This window comes from Phaethon lepturus, unplaced genomic scaffold, assembly GCF_000687285.1.
Source record: "Phaethon lepturus isolate BGI_N335 unplaced genomic scaffold, ASM68728v1 scaffold20738, whole genome shotgun sequence".
Lineage (NCBI taxonomy): Eukaryota > Metazoa > Chordata > Aves > Phaethontiformes > Phaethontidae > Phaethon > Phaethon lepturus.
In genome coordinates, this window is record NW_010557158.1 from 57,488 (window position 1) to 84,598 (window position 27,111).

At 40.9% G+C, this 27,111-nt stretch overlaps 1 protein-coding gene across 1 annotated transcript in view; it reads left to right on the top strand.

Annotated features, from left to right (window-relative positions):
* Positions 1-370: 370 nt before the first annotated feature.
* LOC104625152 (AT-rich interactive domain-containing protein 1B-like) overlaps positions 371-27,111 on the top strand; it is a gene marked incomplete at its 3' end in the record, with an annotated part of 66,889 nt that continues 40,148 nt past the window's right edge. The window contains exons 1-3 of the mRNA XM_010292703.1: positions 371-391; positions 1,439-1,682; positions 18,023-18,112. Coding sequence (XP_010291005.1) covers positions 371-391; positions 1,439-1,682; positions 18,023-18,112 — 355 coding nt within the window. The remainder of the gene's footprint in view (positions 392-1,438; positions 1,683-18,022; positions 18,113-27,111) is intronic.

Below are 27,111 nucleotides of genomic sequence, written 5' to 3' on the forward strand. Positions count from 1 at the left end.
GGTGTTTGGGCTGTTGATCCTACTCCTTCCATGCCTCGGGAGACTGACTCTGTTAGGGGAGACTGGCTGTGAGCCTGCCTTGTAACGGAGGTAGTCAGCATCAGGCAGGACTCTTACTCTAAATACACTACTTTGCATTTCTTCCGAGTTTGGTAACTTCTAAAAATAACATTTTGTTATGAAAATGAGGTGGCAGTAAGGCTCTGGTTCCTGAGCTCTTTGCTCAGGCAGAGCCCAGTTCTTTTTGTGCTACTTGGACAACGAGTTCTGTTGTCTGTGGTGCAACCACTTGCATGATCCAGACAAGTGAAGTCAGTATCAGCGAAGTAACACACTTTGTCACCCCCATTATTGGAAGCCTCAACGGGTCATGACCTGTTTTATATGGGAGGTAGCTCTCTGCCTCTTGTTTGCACCTTAAGTCACTCATAGAAATAGTAACATGCTCCTTAACTTGTGCCTTGCTAATAGTCACAGCTGTCTCAGCACTTTTCAGTTTGTATGAAATTTTTCTCTGATGCTTAGGAATTAACATTTTTCCTGACAGGTAAGGGGCATGCACTTGCTTTGTCACAGCATTCTTTGTGTTTCATACCTGATTTTACATTGATTAAAAAAACCAACAAATTAATCCCACAGATCCAAAGGCCAGTATAACTCCCGTGTTACAGCTTTAGGGAATATGCCCAGCAATTCATAGTTAGGCTTCAGATGTGCTTTGACCTACGGAGAAAATTTCTCATTGAAAATGCAGCAGTTATGAACTGAAATGGAGCAACTGTTTAGCAGTGTCTTCAAATGAAATTGAAGAGAAACTGTGTGTTGTACACTGGTATTCGATGGAAATAGAAGCACGGAAGGCTGCCTCTCTAGGTGGCCATTGGCTCCTGTGCTGCTGCTGAGGGCAGGGCCTCTCCTTGTGTCCCTTCTGCAAGGTGAAGGAGCTGCGTGCGAGTGTTAAAGGGCTGCGTATTTTACGCCCTTCTTCTCTCGCTTTGGGTGGTGGTTTAAAGAGTGACGTCTATAAGCTGTGATTGTAACGGTAGCAAACCCCAAAATGAAATACTGTGTGTAAGTGAAACTGATGTATCATTTTCATTAGCTTTAGTATGCTCAGGCAGAAGTTGTGGGATTAATTTTGAAAGCTTAATCCAGATGGAAAAGGTTAAATTCAATGTTGAGTGAATTTGGTTCCAATTCATTTGTTGCCCTTGCTTGTTCTCTTTCTCGAAAGAATTGGAGATTAAGTGGAGAACTGTACATACTATCCTCATTTTCTGCCATCATGTAACTACATGAACCAATGTTAAAGACAACCTCTCAGTTATCTGCTGCAATAAGTAAACAAATGGACCTTGTCACCATGCCAGCTCTCTCGTCCTGTGGCCTGAGTATTAGTTCAAACAACTACTTACATTCTTTTTTCCTTTCTCCTCAGGATTTATCTGGATCCATTGACGACTTGCCGACTGGAACCGAAGCAACCCTGAGCTCAGCCGTTAGCGCGTCAGGCTCTACGAGCAGCCAAGGGGAGCAGAGCAACCCTGCACAGTCTCCGTTCTCCCCTCATGCTTCTCCACATCTCTCTGGCATCCCCGGGGGCCCATCGCCTTCCCCCGTAGGCTCTCCCGTTGGAAGCAACCAGTCAAGATCTGGTCCCATTTCTCCAGCGAGTATTCCAGGTAAGTTTGTTCCAACAAACAAAATTAAACCAATAGGCAGGTTTATTAAATAAATAAATAGTCCTGTATTCCAAATTAATTTATTTGCTGAGAATCCTGCATTTTCAGGGCCTTTTTCTGGGGAAAAAAAAAAAACAAACCAAAAAGAAACTCCCCGCCCCTTCCCGCATACTTAAAGCAGAGGTAAATTCCATCTAAACTTCAGCTGCCAAGCCCTTGGAGTGCTCAAAATTCTGAACTGGACTTCACATATGTGTTTGATAAATGTCTTTATCATCGACTAATGCAAATACTTGATCGTAATTTTTTTATTTGGTTTGTGTCTCATCTATCTGTCACTAATTTATCTCTGTTATTTACAGGGTCCCTTTTTTGTTTTTACTGTGTATTTTTATTGGTTTTGGCTTTTGGACTTGTATGATGGTTTCAGATCCACAGGATGAGGCAGAGATTTTTCCAACCCTGTATTGTGGTAGTGTAATTTTGGACATGAGTACAGAATATTGTATGAGATACTTTTAATATTTGCAAAGGTCAGCAAGTTACTAGGAATGCAGCCCACCAGTAATAATTGAAATGCCAGTGGTATGCTTGCCACTCGCTCACTTGTGCCACATAGAGTATAATTCACAGTCATTCACATACATGCAGAATTTGCGGAAATCTGTTAAGATACCCGGAACAAAAAAAAAAAGGCATGCATTAATTCTGGTTCTTACCTTGTGTCCCCACCCATCTGGCATGTTACTTGCAGGGGGTCAGGCAGCAATGCGTATTTGGTATTTCAGATGAGTTTATTCTTTCTGATGCTCAGGTTTTTTTATTATTTTCTGATGATTTGAATACTAGGGGAATTCCTAAGTATTCTAGGAATATTCTAGTATTCTCCTACTCCTAAGACTAGGAGAGCACTGACATTACCCCAGGAATAACATCAGTTGCTGACAAAACCACGAAAAAGTCAGCATGGAGCTCAGTTAAAAGAAAGGAAGGCAGCGATGGCTTTTCACTAGGTGTGCTGTAAACCAAATGCAGGTTAAAGTTCAATGAGTAGCATGTGTTTCAGTATTCAATACAGAAGTATCTGTGTAAAATGTACGTGCCTGTTTGTATACACAAGTTAAACTGGATAAGCAAAGGGGAGTAAGCCCAGCGCACGCAGGAATGTTGCATACTGAATGTGGCCTGAGTGCGTGGAGCCTTGATGCTGCATGTGTGCCCTGCAGTTATTTCTTCCTTCTCCAGCCGCTCTGATCAGCAGCTCGTGCTCAGATGGGGCAGGAATAGCAGTGACAGCAGCAGGACCGGAGTATTTGCATTATGTGCAGTATGGTAGCTTTGTATTTCCAGCATATTTCCCAGTACGTGGCGCAGAAGCCCGTCCCTGTTGTTGAGTGAAGCCAGATAGTCCACCTAGCTGGAAAGGTAGCGTTTTCCCACAGTCAGATTCAGGCAAGTAAATGAGTTGGCATTTTAGCAGCCTGATTGCTGAAAAGGGAAAGAACATTGTGATGCTGAAAATAGCTTTATTGTAGCCATGATAGATAAGGATGGGAACAGGACAATGTGTAGGGGAAATTAATAACTTTTATGAAACCAGTTGATCCCTGTGGGGTAAAAAGAGAAGGGATGTGGGCCCGAAAGTCAGGGTCAGAGTCGCTGCTTCACTTCAGCTGAGCCCAAAAGCTCATTTTTGTGACTGGCTGAGTGAAAAGTATTGCCTCTTCATACAAACCGTGCCACCATTTTGCATGGTGGTTTTCTGGTCTGCTGCAGTAACACAAAAGCAACTCTTTCTCAGGAAGGATTTTTATGAATGGTGCTAAATCAAAATTGCCCGCCGTTGTTTCACCGGTGTGGGCGAGCTCCTGGTCTTTGCAGCTCTTTTGCTAAAGGTGAACTCCCAGGCGTGAGGTAATGGCTCTCCGGAGGGGAGCCGGGCAGCTGCGGTAGCGTTGCTGCTGCTGCATTTCTCGAGCTACAAAAGGACACGAGCAAGGCTGCTATTTAAAACCCTGCGACTAGTAGGATGCTGCCGGGTGCTGGAGCTTTCAAGCCGTATGAATTAGACTGTGCTTTCACCTACGTGTGTTCCCACCATTGTGCATCATTACTAGGACTTGGGTAGCTTTTTTCATCGGGCATATTCATGAGACCCTATGGAAAAGTAATACAGAGCTTGTTTGCATTTCTGTGGCTGTTTGCAGCATTCAGGTTGTGGCTGCTTTTAAACATCGATTGTGTAGTACAGCGTCTCGCCTTTAATAATTTTGTTCGCTGCTATTTTCCTCTGCGTTCTCACCCTACCCTTGTTTGTTCTGACCTCATTCCTCTCCTATTACCTCCTGCAATGTTGTGCCACAGCTTCTCCATGTGACATAGATTGGCTCTTTCAATCATTCTCTCTCCAGCAAGTCATTGTAAAATGAGCAGCTGTTGTGTTGCTGATAGCTATGGCTAGGGAAAGCCAAAATGTTGCAGGGGGTTCTTGGTGGGAAGGCCGTTAAAATAAAGGTGTTGCTTTCCCAGGGTTTACTGGAAGAGAAGCATCCTTTTCCCAATGCCTCCCTCCTTGCAACAAAATTGAAGACTAATTTAACATCGAAAGGGCAGACAAACAAACAGCCCCCTATTAAACCTCCCAAATGGCTGATTCTCTTCCACTCCCTGTTTAAGCTGCCTCCCCACCCCACCGCAAGCCTGCCGCCCCGCATCGTGTTCTGCCGCACGCCGCGAATTTCACGGGAAGGGACTGGCACAGGCAGCACTGACATTGGCATGTCCCTAGCTCAGTGGGCATTTCCTTCCTGTGCTCTCTGAAATACTGGACGGATATTTTGTGTGGTAAGTGGCACACACATATACAGCCTTTGTTTCCGTTCACATTACTGGAATAGACCAGGGAGATGAACCCCTAAGAGCAGAAAAAGCAACTTCGATGGGTTTTGTTCAGAAAGATAGTTTTCTTTCAAAATGGTAGCGCTTCTCGTTCAGACACGCATTCATTACAGGACTGAAATCCTACTCTTTTATGATTTTTAGGGATTCAAAATGGCATTCTGATTTCCCGTTAAGCAGATCATTATTCTGCTCTGCCAGAAATCCTGATCTCTTTATTTTGTAGGCATCTTCATAATTAGGGTACGTGTTCTTCCAAAGAATGAGATGTGATGCCCTGCACTGCTTTGGGTCTTGAACTGTGCCTGATTCAACCCTAAACCATTAGTGGAAGCTGACGCAGCACATCATCAAAATGCACTGCTGTTGCCAGAAGATTTAGTGGCTGTTAATTTCACTTTTCTCTCTCTTCTTTTTCTTTCCCTCCTGCTCCAACCATTCCAGTTTACTAACAAAGCAGAAATGTAAATAAGCTAAACTCCCCTTTCTCCCCCCATCCCCAATTTTGATCTCACTGGCCAAAGGCTTTTGTCAGCTCTTTCTCCCTCACGGTATAAGTAGCAAAAATTTTTAATATTAAGAGTTCTGTGGAAGATTGCTGATAGGCCAAGAATCCCTTAACCCATGATGGACAAGCAGATTTTGTACAAGTTAATAGATTCTATTATTTTTAAACCTCTGCAGCAATTTTTATCTGTACAAAAGAGAAGGGTATGCTATACTAATAATGAATAGCAAATGCTGGTTTTAGAAATACGTAAAAGTATTTTTTCACATAGAACAGTATTTTGACTTGCACTTTTAATAAGTTACATTTACTTTCTGAACAAACCAGCTTATTTGCACTCTGTTGAGCATCAACTGCATTGTTGTTTTTATTGCAATTGTATTTATGTCTTCTTTCACCAAGGAGCTTGGATACAGCTGGAGTTATAATTTACAGGAAGAAATCCATGTGCGGATACTCTCACTTAGGAATGTTATTGCCAGTCATCTTCATTTATGCTAACCAGTGGTCAGCACCCTCCTCTGATTAAAAAGACCCCAAATTTTTAATTTTGATAATTATATGAGTCAATGGATGTGTTCCATTTGGTGACCAATTCTGCTCTCTGTAAACCTGGAGGTCTTCCCCTCCTGTATTGATGACCTGGCTGGCTTGAAATCCAGGACCCATAAGAACTACAGAATTAAAGCTAGCACTCCGGACAAAAAAGGAGCAAGAGGGGAGTGGGATGCCCAAAGAGAGCTGTAACAGGAAATCTTGCCTTGGTGTGCATGTTAAGTCAATGTGAGGGTAGACTAGACTGACAAAGATGCTGAGAGAAGGGAAAAATAAGCGATAGTCTATCATAGTCCAAAAGGACATTTTAATGCAAAAATTTGAATAGGAGCGATGCTTTTTTTCATGTCTTATAGAAGGAGAAGCCTAGGAGTTGAACTGTTTCTAGAAGTGGCTGCAGTAAGACAAGCCAATTGGACAGATCTTGTTTCAAACAAGAATTTGGAAAAATCTTTTACTTGGGATTGAGCTATTCCACATGCTTACTCCATTGACCACCACTACTGGTATTTTATACGGCATGGACTCTTTTCAAACATTATCTGAGGGAGAGAAGACTACCATGTGAAAAAGAATTTGTAATACTGTATTTTTTGTTGAAATTTTACACATAGCCTAAAATAATTGCAGAACAAGAAAGGGGATTATATCCTTGTAAAATGGATATGATCCCCCTGTCTAGAAAGATTATTTTAATACATCTGTCAATATTTCCCCCTTGGCTTCCCCGGAGGCAAAAATCTTGCAACAGCTTGTTGCAAGGAAGATGCATGCTGTTCATTGGCATCCGGACCAGAAAAAAATCAAAACACAAAATGCCATTGACGTAGCTATGTTCTTAATCACTGCTAGTGCACAAAACATCTATTCAGCAGTTTTGGAAATCTAGAATGCTTACAAATGAAGTACGTGAATGTTTCGCATAGCAGAAGTTTAAAACCTCTTCTTTTGAAGGGTTTGGAGAGCCTTTAGGGTTTTTCTGTCTTTTGACAAGAGGGAAAATAAGCAAATTGTAAGGTGCTCTGGCTCAAGGCATTGCTTCTAGTGTATGGAGCATCTAACCTGTGATACTTAACTGGAATTCAGCCCGGGTCACGACTGATGAATAATGCGTTTTGTCAAGACTTTGTGAAATAACTAAATAGTCTCAATCTAATTTCTTGAGGAGAGCCCATGCTACAAAAGGCACTACCAGAACTGCTATCATATTTGCAGTTTGGCCAGAGAGCTCGGGGAGGTTTCCTGCTCTGCAGAGGTGGTCTTCCCAGAACAGGTGTAAGAGATGAAATGAGACAGAGACACGCTGTTCGAGTTCCTCCTGGTAGGTTTTCCTGACGGCAGAGGGTTTCATATTCCAGCACCATCAACCTGCTGTTTTTCATCAGCCCTAAGTTAAACGTCAGATAGAAAAACAATAAATCACCAGAACCAGCATGCCCTGGGTGGCTAGTTTTGTAGTGTTAGTGGTAGTTTTTGGTTCATAGTTTTAAGTGTTTTCAGTTGCTTAATACCTGGTTTATCACTGTTTATATATTTCACGATCATACATTTCAGTTTCGGTGTTTAATTGCTGTACAAGCCAGTGACGAACATTCCTGCCCTACGGACTGAACATCCTGCAGTGTCCGGGGAGTCCAGCACCCTTCAGAGGCTCCATGTAAACCTTCCCCAGACGGCCAGATTGGTAGCGTTCACATCCCCATAGCTCTGCTCTGCCCCATACCTGGTTTGTCCTCTTTATTGATTCCGGCCAGGCCTGTTTTCACTATCCTGGCAATAGCCGAACAACCAGCGCAGTGGGGCATCTGCTGCTGTGCACGCCGTGGCAGCACGTGTACGGCAGGCCACTTCTTGTAGCTCTGTGAGTCATTGGTAGCCCCGTGCCGGTACAAATCCACCTGGAGTATGACGGCTGTTGAAATCCAATTAAAATCTTTGCATAATTATGCATGTGCTCTGCTTCACGTAACAAAATTCAAATATACTTAACCACAGCTGCCAAGATTTGACAGGTATGTTTGTTGTTAGTTTTAGATGTATACTTTAAGGCCATTGTTGGACAATTATTGTTTACATTTAATCATTAACCTGTGCGTTTCTTTTTGACTTTTTTTTCTCAACCCGCTCATGTTTTTGTCAAGATATTTAATACAGTGTATCTTTGTTTTTGAAGGTTTGGGGGTTTTTATTCTGTTGATATTTGGCTACACAAACATAAATTCTCTTTCCTTCTTTGTGTTGCCAAATAGGGCGCTAATTTGCGTATTATCATAAATTAAAAGTTGTCTTTCACTCCCTCGTCCTTTGCAATACTAAGCAGTGACTGATGAGCGAATGCGAAAAATCTCTCACGTTTCCATCAGGATGTTTTTGGTGTTGTTGACAGATGGTTGTTATACCTAGATAAAATAGAGCATGGGTTTGGTTTCTGTGATGGGATAGGCTGTTGCAATTTTCAGTTTTTCGGTGGACTGTGTATCACTGCCATTAGAGATACTTAAAGCAGCCTTCATACTTCATAGTTAGTGTCAGACTTGACTAGACGGATACGTGGTGTGTCCCTCCTTAAGAGAAGGAACCTGAAAAATTGCAAATACAGCTTGAATTAATTCTGGGCCAGCTAGAAGATAACCATTTAGCCTCAAAAGAAGAACATTTTCACTGCCTCCAGATAGGAACTTTTTAAAAAATTAATGAAAAGCAAGATACTCGCTCTCCTCCGTAGGGACAGAATTCATGCAGGTTGAGCTGCGGCTTGAAAGATTCGAATGGCCCTTTGACAGCATCACTTCGTAGGTAGATATGGAAGTCAAATTGCAAAGTGGGTTTTTAAAAAGCAAACACAAAAGAACAACTCAGTCCGGCAGCAAGCTTTTCTGTTTGTTCCCCATCTCCAGATAACAGTGGACTCAAATTACTGTGATGTGTTGATTGATTACAGCCGTTAAGTTTCTTAGTAATCAGTTTCATCACTTATTCTCAATTCACGCTTGCACCTTTGATTTCTCTTCCACAACAGGGTGATGTGGGTTGTCGTTGACTAATGAAGAACAGAATTGGTTTCGGCATGAGACAAACGGAATGCCGAGCATTAATCTTTAATAATCCACATCTGCATGTTTATAAATGATATAACCAGGGGTTGCTAACGTTGATACTCGCCCTTCCAAACAGAAGCTGACATAGAAGTTGGCGTTTGCAAACTGCATGAGAAGCACGTGGCCGCGCGTGGTGTGTGTGACCTTGTGGAGAGAGCTCACCAGATGAAAGTTCTCAGTTGATTAAAAATATATGAGGAATTGCTCCGCATCTGCACTGGTCTTTGGAGCTTATTGTTTTTGGGTGAGATGAAATATGGCATGATAGATCTTGTCTTCAGGGGGATCAGACCCACCAAATGGTTTTTGGAAGCAGATTTGCCTCAAGGTGCTTTTATCCTTTATGCATTCAACTTGCCTTTTTCTTCCCATACTTGAGAGCCATTGAGACCGGGGCTGTGTTATATGTAATATAACGCAATAAGAAAAAATAGATTATCTAAGAGTTTGTTCCTTTTAAGGATGGTATTAATGAGAGCACATAGGTTTTGCTACTAAAAAGCCTGTTAATCACAGGCAATGGACTAGTATGAGAAGTAGCAGGCAGGACTGGCAAAATACTTCATTGCCACGTATCAGCACTGCTCCAATTCCCACCTGCTTGCCTGAACTTGGGAGAGTCGGGATAAGCAGGGAGGAGTGAAACTCCATCGCTGCTGGTCTTCCGAGTTAAGGCCGCCTGACGATGAAGATTCATTCTGAGCAGTTCTTATGTGTAGCTGGATCAAGGGAAAAGAAATATGGATAAGAAGCAGCACTTTCAGTTCACGTTCACCCTTTCTTTGGTATCCTGTATGTTTTCACACTGCAGATACTATAAATGAAAATTGATATATGGTTTTCTTAGAATTTGGCAATGTTAAAATGAGGAGTTAAGGTTTTATTACGTGGCAAATACTGGAAGTGTATGTCTGCTACACTTGAGCTTCTCAGGCTCTTAAAAATAGTAGACACAATGAGGAACAGTTCAGAGAAAAACTCATCTCATAGTTATAATTGCAGTCTAGAGAATGTAATTGATAATGAAAAATTCTTCCTTTTGGAACTTGGATTAGCTACCTAAATGGAATTCTGAAGTTTTAAGCTTCAGGTGTGCGGTAGGTTTCATTTCTGGAAGGAAGAAATGAGCCAAAGATAAGGAAGAGATACTACCCTATCCTTTGTTATTTAGCACTTGCATCAATTACAATTTTATATTCTAGTTAATTGACATTTTATAAAGAAATTGAGAATGTGTTTTCTCTAGCTGAAGCATATGCTTTTTGCATTAACAAACATGTAATGTCGTGTCCCAAGTAATTATGAATTACTAAATCCATGCAACCCTTCACAGTCTTTTACTTCAGTCTAAATGCAAGCAAAACCGTAATTTTTATGAAAGGCTTAAAAAGTCAGAGTAAAAAAAATATGGTATGATTACAGGGTTTGGATTGTTCCCTATAGAACATAGACACTTTTTTCCAACAGTTTGCACAAATTTAAGAAAATATAATTTACAAAATCTAAAAGCAACTCAGAGGCCCCATAGAGGTGTGAGAGAAAGCACTGGGCAAGCTGCAGCCACAACTTCTCCCAACCCCTCTCATCCCAATTCACGCCGTCGCTTTGGAGAGATGCAGCGACACAGAGTGCAAAACATGTGGAGGGGCGGTTAAATGAGACTTTAGAGGAAAAAAAAGGAAAAAAAAGTAGTCAGTGCTTGAGCTTTGAAGAGGTCTGTCTAGTGCAGAGCAGCGAGCGAGTGGGGAAGAAAGGAGCAAGCGCCTCATCTAATCTTTCTCCTGGGGACCCAGGTGGACAAATTGGCAACCCTGTTCACAGCCCCCCCCCCCTCCTTTGTAGCATAAGAACTGCTAATCGGATCCATGCTGCTGCAACTGTGGTTAGTTATTAACAGAATAAAAGCGGATTTCTTCAAAAGAACGGGTTGGGGAAAACGGCTATACAAAATTGCAAGGTTGTTAGAATCTTAAATGCACAGCAGTCGGTTTTTCCCTATTCTGAATTAGGCGATGAATACGGCCTTTCATCTGTCACTGTGCCCGTTTCTTCAGAAGGCAGCCAAACATTAAGCTTCTCAAACAAAAAAAAAAAAAAAAAAAAAAAAGTGTTTGAAAGAGGAAAAATATTGGGGAGCAGGAAGAATAGGAAAACGAGAAAGAGAAATCAGGTTTTGTTTTTATTAATTTGGCCTGGTGAGAGAAATACGAGCTTGCCTGCTCTATTCAGTTCCTGTGTGCCAGCCACTGTGAGCCACCATTTCTGAACGCAGGGATTAGAAAAGGTTTAACTGGTTACTATCCTGGGCCGCGCCGTTCTGGATCGACCTCCAGCAGAAATACCCTGGGCTGGGAACTCTCCCGAGCTTAACGGAAATAATGCATTAAGTGAGCACAGAGTTAGGCAGAGGTGAAAGCAGAAAGAATTTGATCCCCCAAAATGAAACTTCTCATAACTGTAAAGTGAAATTACAGGTCTGTGGTGGGTGTTATTGAGGATAGAGAAGCAGTGATCCCTAGATTTAGACCAACTTATGCCTTTGCTTATATAAATAAATAAATGATGCATCCTTAATTTTGAGGAGCTTAAGTGGCTTCCTGGTTTGCAGCAGGGTTTTGAAATTTGTTGTAGAGGAATAGTCCTTGGGCGTACAGGTGCTTGCTGTGGCCTACTGGAAATCCATTCTTCATTTGGGTGAGTCGCAGCCTTTTGGAGATTTGCACTGACAGCTTGCTTTGGGCTTGTTGCTAAAATCTGAGGAAGGAACGCTGTGGTGCTTCACTTCGGTCCAAACGCAGAGGTGACTTCTGGATGGGGTGTGGATGAAACAGAACCTCTTGCAGTGGCTGCTGCTGCTCTCCCTTCCCCTCCCCAGCAAAGCGAGCTTTGGCCTTGCGGGTGCAATATATTTGCTTTCCTGCCCCTTGCCACTCACCCTGTTGTCAGTTTAGGCAGTACTAACAATTATTTTACTTTATACTCCTGAGTATTTGTTAAAAGTCTTCATCTCTTACTCAGAGGTTACACAACCTGGGAATAAAACTTGGATGTCTATTTTGGCAGACCCCAGTTTCAGCTACTTAATTCTTTTTTTAAAGAAGTCCATACTATAATGAATTATTCTGTAGTGAGGATGACATTTGGATGGTGTTCCATAAGTAATGTCTTGGGACTACACGCTGAATAATGAGGATGAAACAAAATATCGAATAGCTACCTCATCCTGTCAGTGTCAACTTTGCTTTGAATTAAATGTTATATCATGTCAAACAAGTAGCTTCTGGTCAGGAAATTAAGATGTTTATGGTAGTGTATGTGTGTGGAAAAAGGTCAGAGCTAGGGTTCTGCAGGCCACTTCAGCCCAGTGTTGTGTTTTTTAATGGAGATGTGAGAGCAATTTAGCACCTGGGTTACAGTGACATCTCTGGAACTTGCTCATAACTCAGTCCTTGGTACAATAAATGTAACACAAATATGAAGAAGAAGATGGAGTGTACCTTTCAAGAGTTAGTAGTCTGAGAATTACATACTTTCATGAAAAGTTAAGTGTTTTTTTACCTTTTGTTGATTTTATGTGGATTGTGAGTGAAACTCGTGTATGTTAGGGAATCTTGTGTCTTCGGAGCATGATGCATTTGTTTTAAGAGGTAGTATGGAAAATAGGGCCAGGCCCAACAGCAGTCTTGAAAACTTCTTGTAATGTGGAGTCTCCTAAGTCTGGCTTAAGTTGATAATCTTCATGTTCACAAACACTTTGCATTGCTGTGGCAGAACAAATCAACCGCTTGTGATCTCGCCTTCAGCAAGCCACACAGCCAGCCGCCCAAAGCATCCCAAGGCAGGAGGGCCCCGGGCTTGGTCCCGAGCTCCCGGGTTGGAGAGGTGGAAATAGTGTCAGAGAGCAAGCAGCAGTTTGCTAGCAAGGGGTTATTAGCTGCAAGGGGTTATTAGCTGCAGCGTGGTGCTGAGCAGAGCCAGAAGGCTCGGTTCGAGCACGCTTGGCTCTGCGTATCCCCTCCAGAGTGGTCCAGCGGGGCCACGGCTGCTGTATCTGAAAGGGTCCTCTTGTCACTGGTCTTTTAAATCATCTGTTCTCAGGTTACCATATAGGTACAAGGAAGGTTTTAATATTTTGCGCGTCTTAATTTCGGAGGGGATATGCAGGCAACCCTTGCTTTTTACTCAGATGAATAAGTCATTTAAAAAATACTGTTGATACAACAGGAAGCTTAGCTACAATGCATAAATTAGGGAAGAAAATAATCTTTATTCTTAAGGGGTCATAGGCTTTGTAAGATGAAAGAGATAACACAAACCACATGACTAGTTTCCCTTTATGCTACCCATAGAAAAATTTCTTTCCTTTGAGGTCATTTGCACCTCGCTTCCAATTTCCTGAAAAGCTCATTTAAAACAATCCCATATAGAAGCCTACTTATGATCTTTCATTTCTGATGTAGAATGTCCCTTCCGGTTTGTGAGCCTTTACTGTCACATCGACTGTGTGATATAATCCCATTATTTTATCAGATATCAACTTAATCACTAGATTTCCTGGACCTCATTATTCCTAAAAGGAAGTTGTTTCAAATTCCAGTAATGGTTTGATTATCATCCTAAACATCATGCTCGTTTTTCCTCACTGATATTTAGCTGCAAATATATTTTTAAAACAAAGTCACAAAATCACAGCTTTAATTTTTGCTGTGCTAAATAGTACTCACTCTTTCAGCCTCCTGTCCCGTCATGCTGGTAGCTGTTCTTGATTCCCATTCCAGTTAGCATTAGGCTTTCTGATTTTGGCTGTGTGAAGGCCCACCAGTGACACATCAGCATTGGCATTAGGTTTCCTTACCTCTACTGGAAACAACTCTCCTAATTAATCCTAATCATACATTTGTTTGATTCAGGGTGATATCAAATGGTTAGTTAGGTATGTAGGTTGTAACCATTTGTAGGTCAACAAATATGGTCAGATTTTCCTTCCTTCTCCCACTTCTAACTGATAACCCCACAGCTCTTCAGTTATAAAAGGCCTATTTCTGGTCCGTGAGTATAAATGTTTGCATTTTTGTTACTCCAAGCCAAAAGGTGGTCTAGTTTCTTAGATAGTATTTTGATCATCTTCTGTATCGACTAAGATTCCCTGCTTTGTAATCAGCCAATGTCATTAATCCAGTCCTAGCTCTTAATTCCTAAATTAGATTGAGAATTGTCCCAAAGACAATGCACAAGATCTTTAACTTCTGCCTTTCCTCCAGCCTAATGTGCCTCTTTCAACACAGGCTGTGATTAGTCCCTCACCTAGTTTCCCAGTTCCTCACATATCTTAAAATTCCTGTGCTGATATCCCTCCTTAACTAGTAATTTCCCAGGGGGAACCTGTTATTGCTGAAGCGCTTTCTTGGTTCAATTGTTGAGCACAATTCTGTGAGGTATTGTCCAACTGGTACAGGGTGCCACTGCTGAGCATCCTCCAGAGTCATTACAGTGAGATGGGAGCAGAGAGCCCTCAGCGTGTTTTAAAACATTAGTGATTTAGGCCATAATTCATCATAAGGACCCCTCATATCAAAGGTCTGCTCCTTCTTGCTATGTTGGCTCTAAGGAATTTACTTTTTACACTTTAACTGCAGATTTCATGGCTGTAGTCATAATGCAATTGTCATGTGGTAGTTTTCTCAATCCATCTTTTCCAAAGGTGCAGTGCAGTCTCTCCTGACTCTGTTTCAAGCATAGATTTTCAAAGTCTCATGCAAAATATTTAAAAGCATTTCTAACATAATTTAAAAACCAGAAAACCAGCTTACAACTGTGCTATCAAGCATTTCTAAATTCTCTCACCTCTTCAACTGCCTTTACTTTTTTTTTTTTCTTTAAAAATAGCAGACATGATATTAGATAGGCTGTTGGTTTTGGTAGTTTTAACAACTAATTTTACAAGATAGCTATATAAACTTTGAAAACCATTTTGCTCCTCTGTTAAATCTAGGTGAAAGAACTAGGATGGCAGCATCTATCCTTTAAAGCATGCATTATTGTATCTGCTGTGATTTTGCATAATAAAAATGTTGTGAAACATCCATAGTATTCACTTTGCATAAGCTTTGGCAGGTGGAGTATCTCACCAATGTGGCAATAATACTATACAAAACATGGGAAAAGGTCATCCCTGTTTAAACTTCCTTCTGTGTATCATTGGGTCAAAGGATGCAGTAGTCTGTCAGTGAAAAAAGTTGGGTGTTTTTTCCTCTCTTAAATAGCTGTACAGTTTATGTTTAAAAAGAAAAGAGGTTGTTCTTCTGTGGAAGTTTTGCTTCCCTAGTAAAATACAAAAGTTCTATTTGTGTTTTATTTAAAGTGCCTTCCAAGAATCCCAACTACAGTACTGGTTGAAAGAGAGAAGGATTAATATCATTTAAAGGAAAGAAAGGGAAAATCTTTAAGGTCATTTCTTTTCATGACAAAGAAACTTAAAAAGCATGGCAGACAGGATCTTCAAAGGTTTTTAAAGTCCTGTCATCAGCTCCCAATCAATAGGAGTTAGATTCCCAAATTAAGAGTTCAGTTCAAGTCTTCAAAGATATTTGGGTGCTTAACCTCCTTTTACCTTTCAGGTCACTTATAAGGATAAAATGGCAGTTCAGCTGAAAACATTTTGGTGCAATACTTTCATGTCCAGCACCTGGATAATTTTAGCACCTACTGATAATTAGCGAAATGGACACTTCTCTTGCCAGTTCGTTACTTGCTAGAATACATGTAGAGTTGGTCTTGTTTATGAAATTGTTTTCCTTCATGAAACAAAAATTTTGCTTTCAAGTTTTTTTAATACAGAAAAAAACCCAGAAGTAAACTTTAAAAAGTGAATTAATAAAATGGCATTCATGGTTTCAGAGGCTAATAATTTCAGTGGATTTGCAAGACTCCTGAGTCTGTATTCCCTAAGGATGCAGATGAAAACGATTTCTTTGTAACATATCGTACACGCACTGTTCTAGGCTTTGACTGTCCCAATCCATGCTTGCACATCTGTCTGTGCAGGATAAGGCTCCTGACAGATAACTGAAGTTATTATCAATGTAAAAAATTAAAAACCATGTATAAATGTATTGAGAATATGTTGCCTAGCATAGATCTTTCATGCACTATTAATGTCTCTCAAAGTTTGCCAAATCTCCTCCTAAATGGGGATCCCACCGAGAGCTGTGTAGTGCAGCCCAGGACTACCCCTGCCTTTTTTTTCTTTTTCTTTTTTTTTTTTTTTTTTTAATTATTTGTAAAAATCTTGGATGATTCAGATCTACTTGAAGTATTCTGTCTGGTAGCAGTGCCTCGGGCATACACAGTGGAAGTGGCAATGCCCTGTGTTAACATGGAATTGCTGTTTGTTTACACTTTTGAGTCACTGAATCCTTCCTGTCAAGCAGAAAGCGTTCATTATGGTGCAGGCACTTAACTGTCTCCACAGCCTGCTCTTGAGTGACATCAAAACATAAGCTGGAATATTATTGTTGTATGCCTTAGAGTTCGTGAATGGCCGTGGATCCCAAAGCCTCGGGTGCTGAGTGGCATGTTTGGTCTTTTGGAGGAGCAATTCTGCCTCTGGTCCAGCATTTGCATCTCTGAGACAGTTGTCACAGCTGCTCCCGCTAATGTTGACTGTCATGTTTTTTAGTGGAAATGCACCTCATCTGAATAGCTAGGCAGTGGTTACGCTCCACGTTTTATAGATTTGCTTTTTGTTCTTCATCAATCTGGCCTTTCTTTAGAGTCCGTGCTGAGAGGCAGTTGCTCTGAGGCTGGGAAGCGGTCGGGGCAGAGCAGACACATTTGCTTTCCTGCGTTTACGTCCAGCTTGGGGCCCTTCGTGGCTCTAAAGAAAGAGCAGCCCCCGCTGCCCCCCATCAGCCCAGCTCCCAGCACCAGGACCGGCCACGGGATTCTCGCTCCCACCACTGCGGAGGGGCAGCTGCTGAGCAGGAGGAAATGAGTCTCAGCAGGCACAAATCTATTGCCTGTGTTTTTATTCTTTCCATTTCTTTCAAACGGAAAACAATCTGAGCAGTTTCAGAGGATGAGTGGTATAAATCTGTCTGCTGCTATTTATACCGTGCTCATCACTACAGAGTCTAAATGCTTAAAGTACATATTTGCTGCCTAACCTGAGGTGGTCTTCAAGCCACTTGGGCTGTCAGAAGCAGGCATGTCTCAGACCAGCAGCAGAGAGGAGTCCCTCCCAAGGGACATCCAAGTCCCCTTCTTACTCCTGCTCAGGCTGTGGCAGGTTGGCTGTTGGGCACGAGGCTGTTGGGGTGTTGTGGGGTGGGAGGGTGGTCGCGTAGACCTCCCTGCTTGACACGGTGTTGAATGGTGACCCAGAGGGGTGACTTGGACTAGATGACCTTTAAAGGTCCTTTCCAACCCATTGCATCAGTGCAATAAGCACCTGTTTTACTATCCGGTAATACTGAAAGGGAGTATTTTGTGTCGTGAGCGTCACAGACAGCACTGTGGGCGCTGTTGTTCTTTGGGTGGGTAGACAGCAGTGGGTAAACTCTGTGGGTGTCTTTTGAACGAGGCCATAAAAATGGGTTGGTCTGTTCTGGATGGATATTTTAATAAGCAAATATCTTCCCTTTGCTTTTATTTGAGTAATAAGATACCTCTTTTCTGCCTGATCTCTTTCAAATACGCTTCACTTTCACCACGTGCACCTACATATTATTCTTTATTCCCATATTCTATGTGGACATTCAAATAATATTAAAACCACTGATTCATTTAAATACTTTTTAAACTGTTGTTGTTAGTCATTTTTGTATTGACTGAATTTTTCATTGGTAATATTGTTGGCAGCAGTCCATGTCTGCCTGGCTGGAGGCCAGTTTAAGCTCGGCAGGATGAGCCCTATTGTTCAGCACACTTGGATTTTGTTAAACTCTCTAACAGAAATATGTGTCAGGAGATTTGCAGCTATAAATTGGATCATGTCGGTGAGGTTGGGAACTTGCTCAATACGAAATTGAACATTTCGCCATGCCTGTTGCTAAATATGTTTATGCATGTTTCCTCCGTGGGTTTCCAAAAAAAAAAAAAAAGAAAGAAAGAAAAGTAGAAAAAAAACTGAAAAAAGCTAGACCTGTTGAGCTCTGTCTTTACCTCATACAGCTGATACTTTCTTTGATGTTGAGTGGTTGAAAAAAATGCAGCAGGCTTGATTTTGTGCATTGCAATGTTAAAAGCAAGTCTATTTTCCCTTTTTTCTCTGTGTGTTACAGGCAGTCAGATGCCACCGCAGCCTCCTGGCAGCCAGTCAGAATCCAGCTCCCACCCTGCCTTGAGCCAGTCACCAATGCCACAGGACCGAGGTTTGTTAGGTGCTGGGGCTTTTTTAGTTGGTGCCAAACGCAGCCTTCATTTTAAGCCACACGTTAGCAATGTCCTGGTGTATCTTTTCTTTTCCCAGGGAAAATAATGACAATCCTTATTGTAAAAGGCTTGGGGGGGGTTACTTCTCTGGGGAAAGAGCAATTGAATAGCAGGTTTCACCAAAATATAATTGGAATCAAGGCTTTCTCAAAATACAGCGAATGCCCAGAGTATAAAGGCAGTTTGCTGTAAATAATTGATTCATATCCTAGAGAATTCAACTTTTCATTGTCTGCCTTGGAATTAAGATGTATAGAAATAGTGCTAGCTACCAGCACTGCAGTTTTGCTACCGTTCTTAAAATTCTCATCTCTGATGTCTTTGCATGGACATGATAGCTTGTCCTCTAGCTGGTTCTAGAAATAAAAATACCTTTAAATATAAAGGGGAATCAACTGTTTAGGTCAAGTGGCTCAAAGATTTGGAAATCTTGCAAGGGAAAACCTTGCAGGCAACAGCACTGTTCTGAAAGTGTGCTTCCTAGCAAGTGCTCACAAATATAAACAAAGCATTTTTTTTCTTAATGTTACTATTTAAAAACTAAGCTCTTTTCCTTTCGCCTCCTTCCTCCCTAGCTTATGAAAGATCGTTCTCACAGCTTTGTTCCATGGCCATACGATCAACTGCTGTAAACTGGGCATCCTGTCCATGTAGTGGTTAACATGCACCAACGACAAGCTTGCAAAACAGACATATGATAACTGTGATAAACATGGAGTTATTTATGAAATGCCCCTCCTAAAATGTCTTGCTACCAGAAATATTCCAAGTAGCACCATATGGGGATACCATAAATACTACAAGTTTTCTCACAGTGAAACTCACAGAATGACAAATTTCTGGGATAGCATCCAGGAAGAAATAAGAGGACTCACAAAGAGGAGGGGAGAGTCTTAATTTTTGCTATTTTTCTGTGTTGGATGTCCTCTCCTCCAGGAATGCTGATTAATGAGAACATGAAATGCACAATTCCACACTGAATTAATTCGTTTTGTTTCCCTTTCAGGTCATTCTTTATACACAGTTGTTAGTGCAGGTCCTTATTTTCCTGTTAAAAAAATTTAGAATAATGTACGTTTGGTGAAAAAAGAATGGCCTCAGTACCCAATACAAATATATGATGTTTTGTGGGATAGAATGTCACAAGGCAGTGGGAATGGATCAGATGGGGGTTTTGAAGACCGAAGTATCTCAGAAAGATGTATTTCCTGGCACAAAATGTTACCCTGCCCAGCAATAATTATTTCTGCAGCGTGTGTTCCTCACCTGGCTTTGGGGGACAAGTTAGGCAGGCCTGACGGAGCTGGAAGGATTGAACCTCTCTGTTGCTGCTGTAGAACAAAACTGGGGGTCATTGTGTGGTCAGGGGAGGCAGAGGAGTATTCAGAAGTCAAACAGAGAGGACAGCTGCCATAACTGGGAAGTCAAACAAGTAAATAACAGTGAGAGAAATAAAATTTACAGGTTGATTTAGTCTGGTTCTTCCTCTGTGTGGCGGGGTGAGACTTGTGGGTATGTTCTTAAAGAAAACGTATTTGGGAATACATGGTTTTTTGCGCTCTTCATATGCAAAATCTGGTGTAATATGCATGGTCCTTGTGACCCAGCTTGTACAAGAAGTCCATTTGTTTCATGCAGCAGATACGAAATTTGTAACTAGCTAGGTCATATTGATTTTGAAGAACGTGTTCCCCAAAGCTTTTCTAAAGTCTGTGCTATACACGCATAAACATGCGTGCATTCCCTTTTGCGCCCTGTCATTGATTAGAGGCTCCTTTGAAATGGAAAACTTCACCTTTTAAAAAGGCTGTTACATTAGTTGATTCCTTTGCTTGCTTGAACTGGTTTCCACTGAACTTGAAGAAAGGAAGGAGGGGAGGCGATGGGGACTCAAAGGGAAGGTGCTTGTCATTTACTGGTAAAAACCTGAGCAGAAAATTGCTGCTGCTAAGGACACCTGATCCATAGGCATCTATTACAGTAACTTAAACTCTTGGCTTACTGATACGCTTTCTCCAAAAAACAGAAAAGAAAAAAAAAGAGAATGAAAACAAAAAAACCCAGACACCCTCCATAGGATAAGGTAATGTTGTTTGTATTAGCACTTTATATGACACTTCTTTCCTTGTTTAGAAAGAGAGTTGAATGAACAAAAGACTACCGATCGTTTCTTAAGCAGAATCCTCTGCTCTCAATACTTGAGAAAAATGTTATTTACCAGATGCTGTGAAGCTTGACTGACAGGTGGAGTCTGAGCTGTAGCAATTCTGGATGCTAAACTGCTAACTTGAACCATTAAGTTTACACTTATTTATTTTATTATGAAAGTGTTTGATTATATTTTTCCCTGCTTTCCATGGTTACTCAGCACCCAGCTGGGATTTTTATGTTTGCCTGCCTAAGGCTATACATCCCCTGTCATACAGTGCAGCATGAAGCAATGAGCATATTTTCCATGCACATTCTGTGCGTGGAAGGAGAGGAGTGGTTACGTAGGTACATATGTGCAGTAACAGGAATTGCTTGGGGGATTGGATTTTCTGTGCTCTTAGCTTGCTTTTTGTATAGCTTATTTCATACTTTTTGTAATAACTGTAAAAACGCTTGGTTTTTAAAACTAATTTGGAAATTTTTCATGTCCTGCTCAAGATGTAGGACATTTGGACCTGGCTCAGCATAAATGGAGCGTGCTATTCTAGGCAGCCCACTTCTGTTCTTGTCCTAGAATCGGTAACGGGCCACTGTTGTTTGATGCCCAGTCAATGAAACTTTTTCAGTTCTACCAACACATGTTGTCTACCTAGGCAATAAGAAATTGCCTACTTTTATGTGCATAGCCTGTGCTGGGCTCACATGTCTTTGAAGGTACTGGGACTTGAAGTCCCATATACCTTAGTGGACTGACGGAGCCAGAGAACTCTGGAGACGGAGCAGTCTGTGCAGGAGCCAGAAGTGTCTTGGGGAAGCAGGAGTAGCCATGCCCACTCACCTACACATGCATTTAACTGCTGCTGAATCCCAGCAATTACCATTACTTGGCGATACCACGTGAAAATGTAGTCTAATTAAGCTAGTCATTAAAACTTGCTATGCTTTTGGGGGGAAAGGGGATGTGTGTTTTGCTCTTTCTTTCTGATACAGCTACTCCAGATTTTTCTTTACTATGATCAGAAGTAGGGTTTTGATTTTTCGTGTTTATTGAAGTCAAAGCTTTTTATAAACTTTAGTTACATCAGCCCTTAAAGGTAGGGCAGCGGTGATACCACAGCTGTCATAACCACTCAGCAAATAATTGAGGTACGCAGTCGCTTGAGTTCCCTGTATTCAGCTGTACCTACTTATCTCATCTGTTTGGGTTTTGGAAGCCGCACTTTGAGGATGTGCTTAGTAGCCAAAACTGCTCAATGAGTTAGAAGTTATTTGTATGGATCAAATAGAAACCCATCATATTCAAATTGATCCCCTCTATCAGTTTCCTGAAGCTGCAGTGTGAAAAAGAAGGCTTCCATGCTGGCCGTTTGCTTGTACTCCCACTCTTACTTTCGTAACCTGAGATGTCTGCCTATATGAATACTCACCTACGCAAACACTAATAGGAAAATATGTGTCACAATAATGTTGAAACAGGCACTTTTACCCCTGCAGAAATGAATGGTTCCTTACCTAATTTTGAAAAAGCCTAGAAAACTTACCTACTTTTAAGTCGTATTTTTCATGCTTATCCAGCTAGGTATGTACATGTCAGGTTTCAGTCTTACATTAAAATAGTGAATTGGGAGCTCCTGAAAACCATTGAATTTAATGGAAACAGTTAATGAGTTCACGTTATTACTCTAGCAAGCACTCTCATAATGGGGATACTTAAAGAAGCCTTATTTATTAGTGCAAATGTATATGGGTCAGAATTAATTTTTAAAAAATCTTTAATTGTTTTCCCCTTATAATTTTCACAGCGGTACGTAGTTAAATATTCATGATAATGCTGATGATATGCTAAAGGTCTGAAATAGATCTGGAGTCTCAAAATCAACACAGGTTATTTAACCCTTTTCATCTAATGCACCATTGGGGACTTGCTCAGTGAAATCCCAGAGCACTGGAATAATTAGAAGATAGTAATGAGGATTTAATTAGTCCTTGAGATATGCTGAAATAGGACCACTGAGAACTTTTCTGTTTGGACATGGATTGCAAGCAGAATTGATGCCATTGCAGCTGCTGTGATGTCCTGGAAAATGTATTCTATTGCTGGAGGCAGTTTCATGGCACCATTCTGTGGCTGTCAGATCTATGTGGAAAGTGCCTGGAGTAAGCACCTCCAAAATTGTTGAATAGTAGCCTTCCTCTTCTCCGTCACCTCCCCGCAGTACCTTTTCTTCTTTCTTTTTTTATGTCATTCTTTCCATTCTAGCTTTATTTCTTTCTGTTGTTGACATGATCCAGCTTTTGAGGATTGTTGTACAGTTGTATGCTCTATTAAAAACATATCACAGGCAGGGAGTAAGAAACTGCAGGCTTGTAAGAGTACAGGTGTTACACTAAGCAAAATGTGGATCTTTTTGACACAACTGCTTGTGAGCTTTATCCTCAGATCTAGTCCTTATTTAGTATTAGATCTTCACAGAAGTGATATTTATCAGTAACTGCAATATAGTAAATTGAAATAGCTTTTTTGGCAGCCAAGATGTTATCCAGCAAGAGGTGGTAACAGACGGGATGTGATCAGGCATTTTGATGTTCTCTTTGTGCTTCCCTATAAACACTAAGTAGCAACTGAATTCCTGTAACTACAATTTCCTAATTTGCCCATTAGATTTCATATAGGTATTTTTCTCCCCTTTAACTGTTTTCTGGGCATGCTTATTTGTATGCAGTCATCACATAAATTCCACTGTCATGTATTTTCTTCTAACAAAATAGAAACGTTTTTGCTTGTGTGGAAGACACAGAATACCAATCTGGTGTTTAGCACCTACAATTTATGGCTTAATACTGACATTTGGTGATGGAGATTCTTTTCTCTGAAATCCATTTTCTTCTTAAAAAAGAAACCAGAAGGAAGAAAATAGATCAAAGAATTCTTATTGCAACAAAAAAGATAGTGTAGTTTCCTTTTTAGATCTTAAAAAGTCTTCTTCCCTGAGAATACATTTTTTGCTCTCATTTGGGGATTTGGGATCTATTCAGAGCACTGAGGAGCTAGAGAATAAAATGATTCTTATCATTAAAATTCTTCTGCTTGCCATGTTAACGATGACACCACTTAAGGTTAAATCAGACTTGGTAATAAGTTTACTTGATGTAGACTGAAGTGTTTCAAGCTCTTAAAGAAAGATGCTTGAGACATGCACTGAGTGCAAAGCCACAGGTATGTTTGAGTGCCTCTTCTGCACGTAGTGTTCTCCAAGCGGGTCAGTGCGGGGGAGCTGAGCTCCAGCTGGTACCCCGGAACACCGTGCCAGGCTAGGAGGAAAGCTTCATGCCTAGAAAACTGGGGTTAGAGGAATTGTGCCCTCAACAGCCAGAAAAGTCTGCCATTTAAAGAGGCAAAGCAGGTTTTATTTTGCAACTGTCACACGTCTTCACAAGGAGTTATCTCATTGCAAGGCTAGCTCTGCAAAACATCTCTTTTTCATCTCGAGCCACGTGATGGAATAGGAGCATGATGCATAGGAACATACCGAGCTGATCTGTACGTGAAGGCAGAGCAATGCACTAAATTTCTTTGGTGACTCAAAAAGTTACTTTAGTTTCTCAGTTTAGTAAGCACTAAATTTGTCAACAGTCTTTAAAAAAGATCAGGCCATCATTGTTTTTTACCACTGTATTTTTAATTTGATTGTAAAAGTGGAGGTGTAGTGTACAGAAATGTAGTGTTGGTCTGCTAAGCAGGTTTTTTAAAGGCATGCACACTATTTTTCTTTGCTCTTTTAATTGCAGTAACACCCAAGACCCGCCATTTTTCTACCTCTTTGTATTGTACTAGATCATATAGCAGTGCACAGCAAAAAAGCTCACAATATGTCTACTTTGATTAGTAATCAAGATCTTTGGGATAAAAGGTTACTGGTTTTCACTCTGGGCTGTGAGAGTGAATAGGTTTGTGTCTGTCTGTCTCTCAAGCATTGCAGGAAGGCCTGCTTTGCTTGCCCAAAAGTATTAGAAATGATGTTACTCTGCCAAACCAGGTTAATTCTTAAAGAAATCCGCTGCCATTGCAGGATGCTGGTTTCAGACTGTACTTGGATTTCAAACGTACCCCAGTCTCAGCTTTGGGTTGACCTGATTAGTTGTGGCCTACATGAAATACACAGCAGTACTGGCCGCCTGCAAGAAGAACTGACGGAGGAAAGGGTATGATTTATGTGTGATGAGAGAGCATGGGAGAGAGCAAAACTGCAGAAGTAGGATTTGAAGTAGAAAATAATATCTGTACAATCAAAACCCAGAGTCAGGTCTCCCAAGCAAATTTTGTATACTGGCAGCTGGTCATTGCTTTCTTCTTGCTGATGTTAAATCATGTTATACTTGATGATGAATCTTTATTTCATTTTTTAAACTAAATTGGGGATTCTCTTCTTGAGATTAGGGAGCAGAATTGAATTACTCTGAGAGAGTTTATATAGTTGCCAGCAGAGAGGCTTCTCAATAGAAAAGTTTCCACTGACTTCATTAGGCAGCCGTCACATTCCCTGCCTCTGGGCTCAGGGAGCGAGATAAGCCGCAAGCGGTCACTGATGAAGAACTCGACAAGGTGACAGTAGATGTTCCTTGTTACCGGGCTGGATGTAAAGTTACTGGGTACCATCCCTGTCCCTGGGACAGCTTCCCATCATGGCCTATAAACTGCGAGCTGCCTGTGGTCTGCCTGTTCAACAGCACCTTCGCTTCCAGGACCCTCTGCTCCCCCAGTACCCAAGTGAAACTTTCTATGAAGCTTCTCTAAAAATCAAGAACTTCCGATCTAAGACCTTTTATGTCTTTTTAAGTTAACAAATAGGGCAGTGAGCTGAAATCTGTATAGCTAACATTGGATGGTTCTTCTCATCCCAAAGGATTGTGAAGGGCTGCAGAATAAACACTTGTCAGGGAATAGCTGCAAATCAAGGAAGGGAGGAATCAGTCAAATCATAGCTCATGGTAAAACAAGACCACAATGAAAGCATTTTGGGACTGAAGACAACACGCCGATTTTGTATTTTTGAAAAAACATCATGATTTATTTTACATGTGTGCAAGACAGAAAAGACACATTGTGTGTATTTCAGTCTTGTCTACAAAATCCATATATATCTCCTGGTACTATATATTTTTACCTCATGAAAAGAGAAATCTGAGTTGATCCATGGAACCTTTGAACAGGAGTCTCCACGGAGGGTAAATTTTTCAAACCTGAAATTTAGACCATTAAGCCTGCAGGCCTTGCACATTACACGTTGAAAAATGCCATTCCTTCTTTGCTGTCCTCCATGATTTTCATAAGCATGCATGTTATTAGGAAAACTTAGAGAAATGTTGATTGTATAAAGCAGACAAACTCTTTGGGTTTTTCATGTTGCTGCTCAGATTAATTCCAGCAGCCCAAGCTGCCTACTGAAACAGAGGATTCGCTTCAGGGGCAATTGGGAGGGTGGGGTGGGGTGCTTTTGTACTGCAATTCACCGTTACCCTGATTTTCCGAGCACCATACTAAAAGCGTCTTGTGTAAGGCATATTACAGTAACAAATTATGTGTAAGATGGTGGATGAGCAATGTTTTTTTGTTCTGTCTGTGCATCCACGTCTCCATAAATGTCTTTCCTTCTCTGCCCTCAGTATAGCACTTAAAATTTACATCAGAGAGCATTACGCAAGGTTTGCATTAGGAAAGGTTGGGTATTTCTTCCCCAGCTACCATCTGGGTAATCTGTCTGATCCTTCCCCAGATTCTAATTTATCAATGATAGATTATATGAATTTCAAGGCTAGGCAGTAGCAGAGGGAGATTTAGGGGTGGGAAAAATTTAAACATTATTGCATGCTATACATAGACTGAGTTTTGTAATATCAGAGAGAAGCAGAGGAGATTGAGCCAGTTAACCTAATAGCACAGCTGGTAAAACACTAGGGGGTCTGGGTTAAAACCTTAGCTAGGTCATTAGTTTCCATCTTCCCCAAAGCTATTCACATTGTGAAGAGAAGCAGTCAGACAAATAAACAGTGAGGAGACTGTAAGATAGATATTAAAGCATAAGAAGAAAAAAAAACCCAAACAAAACTACAATCCAGCTCTTTTTCTTAAACAGAGCATTGATCCTTTTGTGAAAAGGAGAAATACTGCCATGATCTTTGCAGGAAGCCCCAATTTTGCTAAGGTGATGTTTTCTATAACTGCTATTTCACATAAGCAAAAGAAACATCCTTTGTTGAATGGATGTGAAGAAATGAAATGGTCGTTCTGCAGATATTAGTAGCTGCCAACGTGAAAACATCCGAGTACCAAAGGGAAATCATGTCACTGTTACTTTGGCCCACAGAACATTGGATGTTTTTAGTGGCACCCCGATGGACTTGAAAAAGATGACAAGGTTTTATGTGGGCTTAAGAAAGAGCTCAATGTAGAAATTAGATTTTTTTTTTTTTTTTTTTTAACATGGTTAATGGGGAAACAATCAAGACTTTCTCCTAAAAACTCTTTGGGACTTTTTTAAAAATGGATTGCAATTGGAGAAAGAAATTAGGCTTTTAAAATAATTTTTTAACTTTTATATGAATAAAAAACTTACTATCATGAAGATTATTAGCCTTATTTTTAGAGGCTGAAGAATAACCCTCTTAATTGCTCCTATGTCAGTGGTCTCAGTACATTTTTTTTTATGCTGCTACCTTTCAGTTGCCCAAGTTGCTTGTCAACAGAAGTGTTCACTCAGTACCAGGGATATCAGCAAAGATATGGTAT